Here is a 13,314-nt window from a genome sequence, read left to right on the forward strand (position 1 = left end):
ACATGAAACGGTCAAGGTCAGATATCACAGGAGTGTGGATACCAAATTTGGTTGCTCTGGCTCTTATAGGTTCTGAGATCCTTGAACTCATATTTTGCAATTGGCAAAGCCGACCATGAAACCTGTGTGTTAGAGAGAGACAGAGCGAGAAAGAATGAAATTGGTTTCTTGATTCTGGCTATAATAATTATACGATCCAATTCAGATTCCGCAGTCTTAAAGATATGGTCATTCTCTACAATTCTACGTTTTTGGTTTTCTCATATCTTTAAAATTGTGGATGCCACAGATTTTCGTCCTTTGTGGGGGCGGAAGTGGGCGGGGCGAAGTTTTGAAATATTTTTGTAGCAGTGACATATCACATCCAAAACATCGTTGCTCTAGCTCTTATAGTCTTTGAGCACTAGGCGCTAAAAGGGGACGGACAGACGGACGGACGGACGGACGGACAGACGGACGGACGGACAGACGGACAGACGGACAGACAGACATGGCTCAATCGACTCGGCTATTGATGCTGATCAAGAATATATATACTTTATGGGGTCGGAAACGATTCCTTCTGGACGTTACACACATCCACTTTTACCACAAATCTAATATACCCCAATACTCATTTTGAGTATCGGGTATAAAAACTATTTATGAAAGGAGCAAAGATCAATCAATCATTAAACTGGAATAGGAGATGAATTGTAAGGATGAGAAATGATGGATGATGTCATGGAATAAGTATACCCAATACTGATTTTGAGTATCGGGTATAAAAATTAAAATGAACTGGAGCGATGCATTGCATAAATGCTGTGAGATGGGAGCTCATTTGGCGAGTCTGCAAAGCGAGGATGCGATAAAGGCACTCTACACTCTACGATATAAAAAAGGAAGGAGAGTTTATTTCGGCCACTACTGGCTTGCCGGGAACATTCTTTCACTGGCAGGAAAACGAACCCAATAACAAGGAAAACTCTGAAAATTGCGTCGAGCTATACACATTCACATCTACCTCCCAAGCGTTGATGAACGACCAATCGTGCAGTGACGGAAATTTTTTTATTTGTCAAACATCCTGGGATAAAATACAACATAAGTCGACTCAGATTATACTAAAATAACAGAATTATAATGACAAAAAACGGAAATTTCTCTTAAACTTGTGTGCGAATTGATTATTTAGTTGGGCCGAAATCCCGGCGGTACTGCAATACCGGGCCAACCCGCGACAGAGGTGGAGCAAGCCCCTAGCACTCCGTCTGATTCCAAAAATCAGTTTAACATTTGTTGTTCTCCAATGGAGAAACTATCAGATGTTAAGCTGATAAGAACAGATACTACACTTTGATCTTAGCCATAAGGCCGAGAAGCGATAACTTGAAACTGGAAATCAGCCACCACCTGATGACTGTGCGGCTAGAACCGGTTGGGAATTATAGTGGCACAAATTGTTTTCAACTATTATTGCTTACTTCAAGGGGTGGAATTTCATAAGGTTTATGTGTATATGTATCTGCAGTGCTAAAGCCTCTGAAATATCAGCAACTAAACGATTGGATTGAATGGAATAGAATAAAGAATTCAACTGTTTGAACTATAAGAATTAGTATGAAGTTAGTATAAGTCATTGTGTTACCTATGGAGAGCATTAGCTAAATTTGAGGAACGTTTTTCATCATTTATGATTAGCTAAAGTTTTAATTTCGTTCCGGTGAACAAAAAACCCCTTTCTTTTATAGGTATTTGAGAGACCCTCCCAAGTTAGAGGTAATTAAACAATTAGTCTTAATATTTTCTTTTTATTTATATGCGTTAAATTAGTGTTGTTTGTAATGTTTCATTATAAAATATGTTAATGCAAAAGGTGTACTTATTCCATGACATCATCCATCATTTCTCATCCTTACAATTCATCTCCTATTCCAGTTTAATGATTGATTGATCTTTGCTCCTTTCATAAATAGTTTTTATACCCGATACTCAAAATGAGCCGAGTCGATTGAGCCCTGTCTGTCTGTCCGTCTGTCCGTCCGTCCGTCTGTCCGTCTGTCCGTCCCCTTCAGCGCCTAGTGCTCAAAGACTATAAGAGCTAGAGCAGCGATGTTTTGGATCCAGACTTCTGTGATATGTCACTGCTACAAAAATATTTCAAAACTTCGCCCCGCCCACTTCCGCCCCCACAAAGGACGAAAATCTGTGGCATCCACAATTTTAAAGATATGAGAAAACCAAAAACGTAGAATTGTAGAATTTTATAGCCAATAGGAACATATCAATTTGCAGTGGCTACGCAGCGCCCGACGTCACGCTCAGACTGATTTTCTGTCTCTCTCGCACGCACTCTTTGTCGTGTCGTTTAATATTAGCGGCGTCTGCCGGAGGAGAGCCATACTGACTTAGTATCGGGTATAACCGTAGAGTTGCGGTGTCCGCAGCAACTCACAACGTTCCCCCTCGTTTTTTTTTTCTAAGCGTTCTTTAAATTTTTTGTCCGCTATAATATAATTGTTTATTCTTTCGTTTCTGTTTTCTTTTATTTTTTTTTTTTATCAAAATATATCAAATGCTAACTTATGTTTTAAAGCTTTCTATTTAGTTATTGTATTACAATTCTGTTAATTTCCTTTATGTTTCCATTTTGTGGTCTTTACGTTTTTGAATTAGGCTTTCAATATAAAAAACAATTTGGCAGCTGCTTCTGGAGTCAATTAAAAATGCAATTACTTGTTTTATTTGATTATACCCGATACTCAAAATGAGTATTGGGGTATATTAGATTTGTGGTAAAAGTGGATGTGTGTAGCGTCCAGAAGGAATCGTTTCCGACCCCATAAAGTATATATATTCTTGATCAGCATCAATAGCCGAGTCGATTGAGCCATGTCTGTCTGTCCGTCTGTCCGTCTGTGCGTCCGTCCGTCTGTCCGTCCCCTTCAGCGCCTAGTGCTCAAAGACTATAAGAGCTAGAGCAACGATGTTTTGGATCCAGACTTCTGTGATATGTCACTGCTACAAAAATATTTCAACTTCGCCCCGCCCACTTCCGCCCCCACAAAGGACGAAAATCTGTGGCATCCACATTTTTAAAGATACGATAAAACCAAAAACGCAGAATCGTCGAGGATGACTATATGTTTTAGAATGTAAAATCTCAACCAGATCGGATAATTATTATAGCCAGAATCAAGAAAACAATTTCATTCTTTCTCGCTCTGTCTCTCTCTAACACACAGGTTTCATGGTCGGTTTTGCCAATTGCAAAATATGAGTTCAAGGATCTCAGAACCTATAAGAGCCAGAGCAACCAAATTTGGTATCCACACTCCTGTGATATCGGACCTTGACCGTTTCGTGTCCAAATTTCGCCACACCCCCTTCCGCCCCCGCAAAGGACGAAAATCTGGGGCATCCACAAATCTCAGCGACTATTAGGGCTAGAGTAACCAAATTTAATATCCGCACTTCTGTTAGATCTCACTATAAAACGTATGTTTGAGATGCCAAGCTTTTTTGGCACCTATGTGTTTCAAAAATGAAAAGAGATTTTGGGTTAAAATTTATAATTCGTATTTAATCTTGGTGGCTTAGCGGAAGCCGATTGCTTGCTATTGCCAGATAAACTTTATGCGAGATCGATATGCAACCAATGCGCAGAGGGGTTAGCATAGAACTAAACTATAGACGACGGCGTTAGATCAAAGTGTTTGCCGAAGTGGCGGCAGCAGATCAAAGTAGTTGCCGAAGTGGCGGCGGCAGAGAGCCCCTTTAGCGGGAGAGCGCAGCAGCTCTGCAGAACGTCAACGTTTTACAACATAGCCGGCTCTCTCTGCTCATACAATAATAATGTTGAAGTTACGGTTATTCTTCAGCGGCTGGCCCGAACAACGTATATCTCAGAATTTCGCCCCACCCCCTTCCGCCCCCACAAAGGACGAAAATCTGTTGCATCCACAATATTGCACATTTGAGAAAACTAAAAACGCAGAATCATAGATAACGACCATATCTATCAGATTGCTGAATCTGGATCAGATCAGATAATTTGTATAGCCAAAAGGAACAAATCAATTTACAGTGGCGCCCCTCGTTACTTATTAGAACTAAGAGAACCAACACGTAAGAGAGACGCACACTACGGCCACGCAGCGAAGAGAGACGCACACCACGGCTATACGAAGGAAAAGAGAACCAACCCGAAAGAGATACGCTCGTACGCCCACGCAGCCAACGCAAGGAAGAGAACGGCTATACGCAGACGAAAAGAGACAACATGAAAGAGAACGAAGCGGCAGAGAAGCCGCCGATCGGTATTACGCCCACGCAGCCGAGGAAAAGAGCCGACGGTGAAGCAGGCAATACACACCCGCAGCCATACACCCACGCAGCCGAGACCGGCAGCCGAAGGCGGCGCAACAGCGAAGCGGCAGAGAAGCTCCGAAAAAGAAAAGCAGAGGCCTGGCACGGTCCAGCGCGAGCCAAGCTCGAGAGTGATCTCGGAGGGCTGAGCCAGACCGGAAGCGGCGGAAGCCAAAATAGATGTGAAAAACTAGCCGTGACCGCGACATGTACGCAATAAGCCGTGTTCGCCCGCACGCGGTGAATAAAACCAGCTGTGACCGCACCCAAGCGGTGTGCAAAGGAAGCCACCGAAGTGACGAGGACCCGCCGTGGGAGAACAGGACCCAAAGAAGGGACACAAGGGTGAGCCACCTCACGTATGTGAGCTCTGGGGGGGATAGATCGGTGCAGTAGGCAGGTATAAGCAGAACATTCCCGCAGTTTCTTTACATATCTATGCCCATAGGTTGTTTATGATATTTTTTTTTGGCGTTTATTTCCCCGCTGCAGGCGCGGGATTTTAAGTAGGGAAATGATCCGAAAACAATAAAGACACCAGCCTCAACCCAATCTCTGTCTCAGAACATTCGCCCGTAGGGGTCACTCACCCCCCTCCCCCTCTCTTCCCTTTTACCGGGAGGCCCGGCGAAGTGGATGTGAGTCGTGGATTCATGCGGCATTCACCAAGCTGGGTTTTCCCTCTCCTATACCTTTCTCCCCTGGGGACCCGGCGATGCTGGATGTGAGTCGTGGTTTCACGCGGCATTCGCAAAGCTGGGTTCCCTCTCCTACACCCTCGCCCGGGGGACCCGGCGACGCAGATGTGAGTCGTGGATCATGCGGCATCTGCTAGGCTGGGCTCCCCTCTCCCACACCTTTCCGATCCCTGACCCAAACCCCGTCTCCCGCCACACATGACCCCCAACGCACGTCTCTGCAGCTCCCAAGCACGGCTTCACCCACGCCTCGTGGCCGGGCCAGGCCCGACCGTCCCACGATCCACCCCACGGGCGCGCTTTCGCCACGAGCGGCTCTCCCCTTAGGTCGTCACACAACAAATTTTGCTGTGGGGAAGGACCGGGCCCTGGACAGACTGAGAAGCTGTACCTCGGCCTGAGAACTTCCTTACAGATGGCGCCCGAGCAGGGACTCACGAGGGGAGAGTCGGTGAGCATAGGGAATAAGTGAAAAGCAGTTAAATGTGAAAAAGGAACCAAGCAGCAGCCAACAATTAAAAGGCAAGACCCACAAAAGCAAAACAGCAAACGATGCTTAGGAGCCACGGATCAGGAAAAGCAGCAGGAGAAAAAGAAGGAAAACTTAAAATCAGTGATTAGCAGCCAAAAATCAGAGTCCCGGCGAATAGCCAGCACCAATCTTTGATCCCTCGACTTATGTACAGCTGAGGCTGGTTTCTCTAATACCCCCCAAGCAACAGCCGCCGGCACGTGTCCCAGACGCGCCGGCGAAAACCCCGCGGAAAAAAAAAAACGCGACGGCGACAAAGCGGCACCAGCGACAGAGTAGCAAAGCAGCAGCAGCGACGCAGCGGCAGAGCAGCAAAGCAGCAGCGACAAAGCGGCACCAGCGACAGAGTAGCAAAGCAGCAGCAGCGACGCAGCGGCAGAGCAGCAAAGCAGCAGCGACAGAGCAACGAGGCAGCGGCAGAGCGGAGAAGCAGCAGCGACAGAGCAACGTGGCAGCGGCAGAGCGGAGAAGGCGCAGCGACAGAGCAGCGAGGCAGTGACAGAGCAGCGAGACAGTGACAGAGCAGCCAAGCAGTGACAGAGCAGCGAGGCAGTGACAGAGCAGCGAGACAGTGACAGAGCAGCCAAGCAGTGACAGAGCAGCCAAGCAGCGAAGCAGCGGTAGAACAACGGAGCAGCGAGGGACAGCCGGCGATCGCAGAGGAGCAGCTACATGGCAGAGGAGCCCTCGGCCACAAAGCCATGGCCACGGCCAATATAAGGCGGAGCAGGAACACCGGTCAGGACAGTTGTTACCGAGCAGTCAGACAGTCATTACCGGGCAGTCAGGTAGTTGTTACCGAGCAGTCAGACAGTCATTACCGAGCAGTCAGGTAGTTGTTACCGAGCAGTCAGGACAGTTAATACCGAGCAGTCAGAGAGAGATTACTGAGCTTCCACAGGGAACCATTCCCTGTACCGTGCCACGTATCCTTCGACAGGATCATCCAACCCAGTGCTGTGTATCCTAGTACAGGATCATCAATCGAGTACCGTGCCGCGTGTCCTTGGAACAGGACCCCCACCTCAGTGCCGTGTATCCTAGTATAGGAGCCCTGACCCAGTACCGTGCTGATAACGACTCACACCGGTGCCCCGATTAGTGGAACAGGATCAGGATGAACATCCGCTGGATAGCGTCCCGCAGGAAGGACGAGCTGCAGAGCCTAGCTAAGGAGTTTGGACTAGGAGAATCTGGGACTGTAGAGGACCTACGGTGGGAACATACCGAGCCCCAGGGACCACCGGAGTCCAGCCACGTCACCCGGGTCAGAGAGCCGGACGAAGATGGAAGACAGCAAGGAGGGACCAAAACTGCGATTAGTTGTACCCGAGCTGCCCAGCACGAGCCAAGGATCCACCCACGGATACCGCGAGTCAGCAACCGAGACACCGGCCGCCCAGGACGAGCAACCACAACGAGCTGCCCAAGGACCACTCCAAGGAACCAGACCAGAGGCGTCCAGCAAGAACCACGAGCCAGTACCCACTACCGCTGGACCCCTGGCCACGCCTAGCCACCAGACAACCACGGAAGGAGAACAGCCACGTCTTCCTCAGGGACATCGGGTCTCACGCCCCGGAGGGGGTGAGATCTCGTACTCGTTACTGGCGGACAAACTCCGGAAATGAAGATTTACTTTCGACGGCCACGCGGACCCACTAGCGTTCATCGAAAGGCTCAAGGAGCGAGTGGAATCATACGGCGGGAGCCCAGAGCAGTTGCCGCGAGCCATCTCCGGTCTCCTTACAGGTAAGGCCGAAGGATGGTTCCGAACTTTTCAGATGCAGGGACAGAATTGGACAGACTTTCGGAAAGAATTCCTAGAATTCTTCCTGCCCCCCAGATACTTCCAGCGGCTGGAAGACACCATACGAAGTCGGGAACAGAAGCCCAGGGAATCCTTCCGGGATTACCTTATCGAGTTGCGTCTGATGATGCAACGAGCCCAGTATACTCGGGAACAGGAACTCGAGCGGATCTACGAAAATCTCCGTCCGGAGTATGAAATGTACACGCGCAGACAAGATTTCCGATCACTCACAGAATTGACCCAGCTCGTCTCGGCCTACGAAACCGCGCGGGACCGAGACGCACTCCGCAGCGTCGGGACCACGCAGAACCATCGACCCCGTGCCGCCTATACCGGCAATGGAACCAACCCACAACGAGGCAACACACACGAGACACCCGGGAAAACCGAGATCGCCAACCGAGGAATCGGCCAGGAGCAAGAGCAGGCGATCGATGTACAACGAGCCTGCCGGAACTGCGGGGAAAACGGCCATTTCAGTGGTGCGTGCACAAACCGACAGAAGCTGATCTGTTGGGAATGTGGCCACCGAGGGGTCCGGACCATCAACTGCTGCCGGAAACCAGCGTCGGGAAAAGGGTCGGGTCTCCGCCCAACTGGGACATGGACGGAGGCGCGCACCCAGGAACAGGAGAAACCCACCCATTAAGCATGACCGGAGGAAGGATCGCTGCCCTGGTGGACATCAATGGGAAAGCATTTGCGGCCACCCTCGACACTGGAGCCACACGATCCTTCATCAGTGAGCGGCTGGCGAAGGAGATAGGGACGACCGAGAACAGGCGAGAGGTGAGGACCAGGATCCGCCTGGCAGATGGAACCAGGAAGGAGATCAACCAAGCGATAGCAGTCACAGTGCGCCTGGATCAGCAAGAAACACAGGTATCTCTTCTTATACTCCCCACGGTATTAGACGACTTCATCTTGGGACTCGACTTCCTCTGTGGCATCCGCGCAAGGATCCACTGCGGACGGGCATATCTACAGCTGAAGTTGCAGCAGAAACCCGCCGGGACGATACCATCATGCACCGCCCAGCCACGCCCACGGTCTGTCACGTTTGCGGACTCCACTGCCATCCGAGACCAGCCGCAGACCAACACCCCACAGCCAACCACGAACCATCCAACCGCAATGACAGCAAAGCCCTACCAGACAAGATCAAGCAACAACCCTAGGACTACGCCACCACAACAGGACACGAAGAAAGCTACGACGGAAAGAACTGCGACACCGATGGAACCAACCATGGCCAGTTCCCCAGCACGAACCCCGACACCAACAGGACAACGCAACAAAACGAAGACTTTGGCAGAGACAGCTACGGCTCCACTGGATTAATCCAGGGCCAGCTCGTCGAACCAGGAGTCACCAACAGGACACAGCAGGAAACAAAGGACTTGGGCAGAGACAGCTACGGCTCCACTGGACCAACCCAGGGCCAGCTCGTCGAACCAGGAGTCACCAACAGGACACAGCAGAAAGCAGAAAACTTCGGCAGAGATAGCTTCGGCGCCGCTGGACCAACCCAGGGCCAGCTCATCGAACCGGGAGTCAGCAACAGGACCCAGGAATCACCAGAATACTCCAGCAAAGATAGCTGCGGCCCCGCGGGACCACTCCAGGGCCAGCTCATCGAACCGGGAGTCACCACGAAGTAACCCAGCACGACAGACATCACGCCAGCCACGAACCCCGACACCACAGGACGAGATCAGAGAGACCTCGACGACGGACTACCAACTGGAGCCATTAGCCGACGCCGAAATAGCCCGGGAACGAAACCCGTTTCGCCCAGCCGACTCGGATGACGAGAACGCGATCTTGGCCGCCATTACCGCCCGGGAACTGGAGGACCTATCGCCGTGGCAGCAAGACCCAGACCCCGAACCACCCCCCACGCCGTGGGCAGGCAAGTTTCTGGAAGAAGAACTGGCGAAATTCGACGGACTAGCTGGAGTCTCCCACATCGCCAAACACACGATAACAATGCGAGACGACAGGCCCGTGAAGCAGCGCTATTTCCCGAAGAACCCGGCCATGCAGAAGATCATCAACGCGCAGGTGGACGAGCTGCTACGGGACGGAAGGATCGAGCCATCCCACAGTCCCCACAGCGCCCCAATCGTCTTGGTAGGGAAGAAGACCGGAGAAATGCGAATGTGCGTGGATTATCGCCAACTAAATGCCCGCTCGGTGCCGGACGCATATCCGCTGCCACGGATTAACCACATTCTCGAGAGACTTCGCCACGCTCGCTACATCTCCACGCTGGACCTCAGAAACGGATACTGGCAGATCCCGGTGGCCGAGGGCAGCAGAGAGGCAACAGCATTTACCGTCCCCGGCAGAGGACTCTTCCAGTGGAAGGTCATGCCTTTCGGCCTGCACTCAGCCCCAGCGACGTTCCAGCGAGCGTTGGACAGCGTCATCGGACCCACCATGGAGCCGTACGCGTTCGCATATCTCGACGATATCATCGTCATCGGAGCCACGCTAGAAGAACACATCGACCACCTTCGCGAGGTTTTCAGGAGGCTGCGAGAGGCGAACCTCCGACTGAACAGAAACAAGTGTAGCTTCTTCAGGAAGAGTTTAGTCTACCTCGGCCATGTCATCAGCGAACAAGGCATCCACACGGACCCAGACAAGGTCAGCGCAGTCCAGAAACTAGCACCGCCCACCACACTGAAAGAACTGCGACGCTGCATCGGGATGGCATCCTGGTACCGACGTTTCGTCCCCAACTTCGCCACGGTGGTCCAGCCCATGACCAACCTGCTCAAAAAGGACCAAAAGTGGGAGTGGACAGAGAAACAACATCAGGCGTTCGAGACTCTCAAGGATAGACTCACGCAAGCACCAGTCCTGGCATGCCCCGACTTCGCCGAGCGATTCGTACTCCAAACGGACGCCAGTTCGTATGGCCTCGGAGCAGTATTGACACAACAGATCGACGGAGTCGATCGCCTACGCAAGCCGTCGACTACTCAAGGCAGAGGAAAACTACTCAGCCACCGAGAAAGAGTGCCTTGCCATAGTCTGGGCAATCCGGAAGCTCCGATGCTTTCTGGAAGGATACCACTTCGATGTAGTCACGGATCACCTCGCCTTGAAGTGGTTAAACTCCATCGATAATCCAACGGGACGCATCGCCCGCTGGGCCTTGGAGCTCCAGCAATATCAGTTTGACATCCACTACCGCCGAGGAAGCCAGAACGTTGTGGCTGACGCCCTCTCACGACAACCAGTAGAAACCCTGCAGCGAGCGGACGACGACCGGGACCCTTGCCCCTGCCCCTGGCTGCAGAGGCTCCGCAAGCGGATCCAGGAACAGCCGGAAGGACACCCGGAGTTCATCATCGAGAGCGACCAAATATACAAACGAGCCAGCAGCAGAACCAGCGAAGAAGACCCTATCAAATGGAAACTATGTGTCAACAAGGACCACCGCCGACGCGTGCTAGAAGAGTGCCACGATCATCCGACAGCAGGACACCTCGGAATCAGGAAGACGGCGACACGAATAGCCCAGAGGTACTACTGGCCCGGACTGCACCGAGATATCGCCCGATATATCCAGCAGTGCACCAAGTGCCAGCAGTACAAGGTGAGTCAAACCAAACCAGGAGGGAAGATGCACACCCGCCAAGCCCAAGAACCACTGGACATCGTCTGCGCCGACTTCATTGGACCATTGCCCCGATCCAAACACGGCAATACTATGTTGCTGGTATTCATCAACGCCTTCAGCAAGTGGGTGGAGTTGGTCCCACTACGCAAGGCCACCACCGCACTACTGGAGACCGCTTTCCGGGAACGGATCCTGAGCCGATTCGGAACCCCACGGAAGTTCGTATGCGACAACGGGACCCAATTCACAAGACGCTCGTTCCGAAAGTTTTGCAAACTAGCAGGCATGGAATTGGAGTATACGGCGCCCTATACGCCACAACAAAACCCCACGGAACGAGCCAACAGGACGATCAAAACCATGATCGCCCAGTACATCGATGGAGACCAGCGGACATGGGACGAGCTGCTGCCCGAACTCAGCCTAGCCATCAACAGCAGCACATCGGACACCACAGGCTTCAGCCCAGCATTCATCGTACTCGGCCGGGAACCTCGGTTGCCTGGAGCCTTGTACGAAGAGGCGACCCCAGGACTAGGCGAAGTGACAGAGATCCCAACCGACAAGGCCAAGCGAGACAAGGAAATCTTCGCCATCGTACAGGAAAATACCCAGCAGGCATCACAGACGCAGAGCAGGAACTACAACCTACTTCGACGCTCGTGATGCTACGCCAACATCACCTGTCCAAAGTGGCGGACAACTTCGCTGCCAAACTTGCTCCCAAATATGAGGGGCCTTACAAAGTAGTAAAATTTATTTCTCCCACCATAGCACGACTCCAGAAGCATCCAGGAAGACAACGACGAACGGCCGGACTAGCAGACCTCAAGGCCTACCACGACAACGAGCACACACTCACCAGCGAAGACAACGAAGACAACGATGACGACGACCCCAGCACCAGGAAAACCGCGAGTTCATGAGGGCCACTTATGGTAGTGCGCTGCCGTAATGTCCTCGCCCCGCAAGGGGCAACCGCGTACACACGCAGTAAGATAGCTTAACTCCCCTTAAGGGATTAGAGTAAGAAATAGCCAGAATCTAGAAAATGCACCGATCAGGGAAACCCAGGGCACAGGGCACCTCAGTGGCACAGGTGAGGTTCTAACCAAACAAGGTTTCTTCCCCCCACCAGATCCGACATGGACAACCCAAGGACGAGCGACGCACAGCCTCTAGAGGCAGAGGATGGCACGGAGGGGCATCCTATGGGTGCGTCGCCGCCCAGCTCAAGGCAAACACGGTCCACGACCAGCCAACCACAAGCAAGACACCACTCCCCGACCCCGCAAGCAGAACCGGGCAACACCACGCAGCATGGACCATCAACAGGAGAACCCAAACGGCCCGATCCCGGACACCAGCTGGGACGACGGGTGGCACGCCAGACTGCAGGAGTGGGACGCGCAGGAGGAGGCGGCAGCCCCGGAAAGAGGAGAGAATCCCGATTGGCAGCCGCTGGACCACGCACCAATGAAGTGGCTATCGCCAGTTCCCACCGACCACAACGCCCCGAACCCGGAACCGACGAGCTGCACGGCCCGAGAGACCGAACCAGGAAACCCGAGCCAACCAAAGGAGGACAGCGACCTGTCATTGGGCTTGGAAGAGGCAGAGGCGGGCGGACTGCTCACAGCGTTCGAGGAGATGCCCGAGCTAAACGCGCTGCAGGAGGAGCAGGAATGGCCAATCGCCCCAGTCGCCTGGCGGGTAAGCACGCCTGACCGCCGCATCCCGCAAAGCCTGCTGGAAGGCGCCAGCGCTCCTGAGTATCGGGTATAAAAATGAGTATTGGGGTATATTAGATTTGTGGTAAAAGTGGATGTGTGTAACGTCCAGAAGGAATCGTTTCCGACCCCATAAAGTATATATATTCTTGATCAGCATCAATAGCCGAGTCGATTGAGCCCTGTCTGTCTGTCTGTCTGTCCGTCTGTCCGTCCGTCCGTCCGTCCGTCCGTCCGTCCGTCCGTCCGTCCGTCCGTCCGTCCGTCCGTCCGTCCCCTTCAGCGCCTAGTGCTCAAAGACTATAAGAGCTAGAGTAACGATGTTTTGGATCCAGACTTCTGTGATATGTCACAAAAATATTTCAAAACTTCGCCCCGCCCACTTCCGCCCCCACAAAGGACGAAAATCTGTGGCATCCACATTTTTAAAGATACGATAAAACCAAAAACGCAGAATCGGTGAGGATGACCATATCTTCTACAGTGCAAAATCTGAACCAGATCGAATAATGATTATAGCCAGAATCAAGAAAACAATTTCATTCTTTCTCGCTCTG

General features: G+C 52.0%; 1 protein-coding gene and 1 non-coding gene across 2 annotated transcripts; one reads left to right on the forward strand and one right to left on the reverse strand.

The window, feature by feature from the left end:
• Positions 1–1,172: 1,172 nt before the first annotated feature.
• On the reverse strand, positions 1,173–1,368 carry LOC117189184. The gene has a single exon (XR_004473240.1). It is a non-coding gene; the product is annotated as a U2 spliceosomal RNA (small nuclear RNA).
• Positions 1,369–4,538: 3,170 nt separating this feature from the next.
• On the forward strand, positions 4,539–12,821 carry LOC117188877. The gene is made up of 2 exons (XM_033393398.1): positions 4,539–4,695; positions 12,166–12,821. The coding sequence occupies exon 2, from the start codon at positions 12,219–12,221 to the stop codon at positions 12,810–12,812; it is 594 nt and encodes a 197-aa protein (XP_033249289.1). The 5' UTR covers positions 4,539–4,695; positions 12,166–12,218; the 3' UTR covers positions 12,813–12,821.
• The last annotated feature ends 493 nt before the right edge of the window (positions 12,822–13,314 follow it).

Source organism: Drosophila miranda, chromosome 4, assembly GCF_003369915.1.
Source record: "Drosophila miranda strain MSH22 chromosome 4, D.miranda_PacBio2.1, whole genome shotgun sequence".
NCBI classification, from domain to species: Eukaryota; Metazoa; Arthropoda; class Insecta; order Diptera; family Drosophilidae; genus Drosophila; species Drosophila miranda.

Excerpts from the sequence above, each read along its gene's own strand:
- LOC117188877 (XM_033393398.1), top strand. The coding sequence starts at position 12,219 with ATGGCACGGAGGGGCATCCTATGGGTGCGTCGCCGCCCAGCTCAAGGC.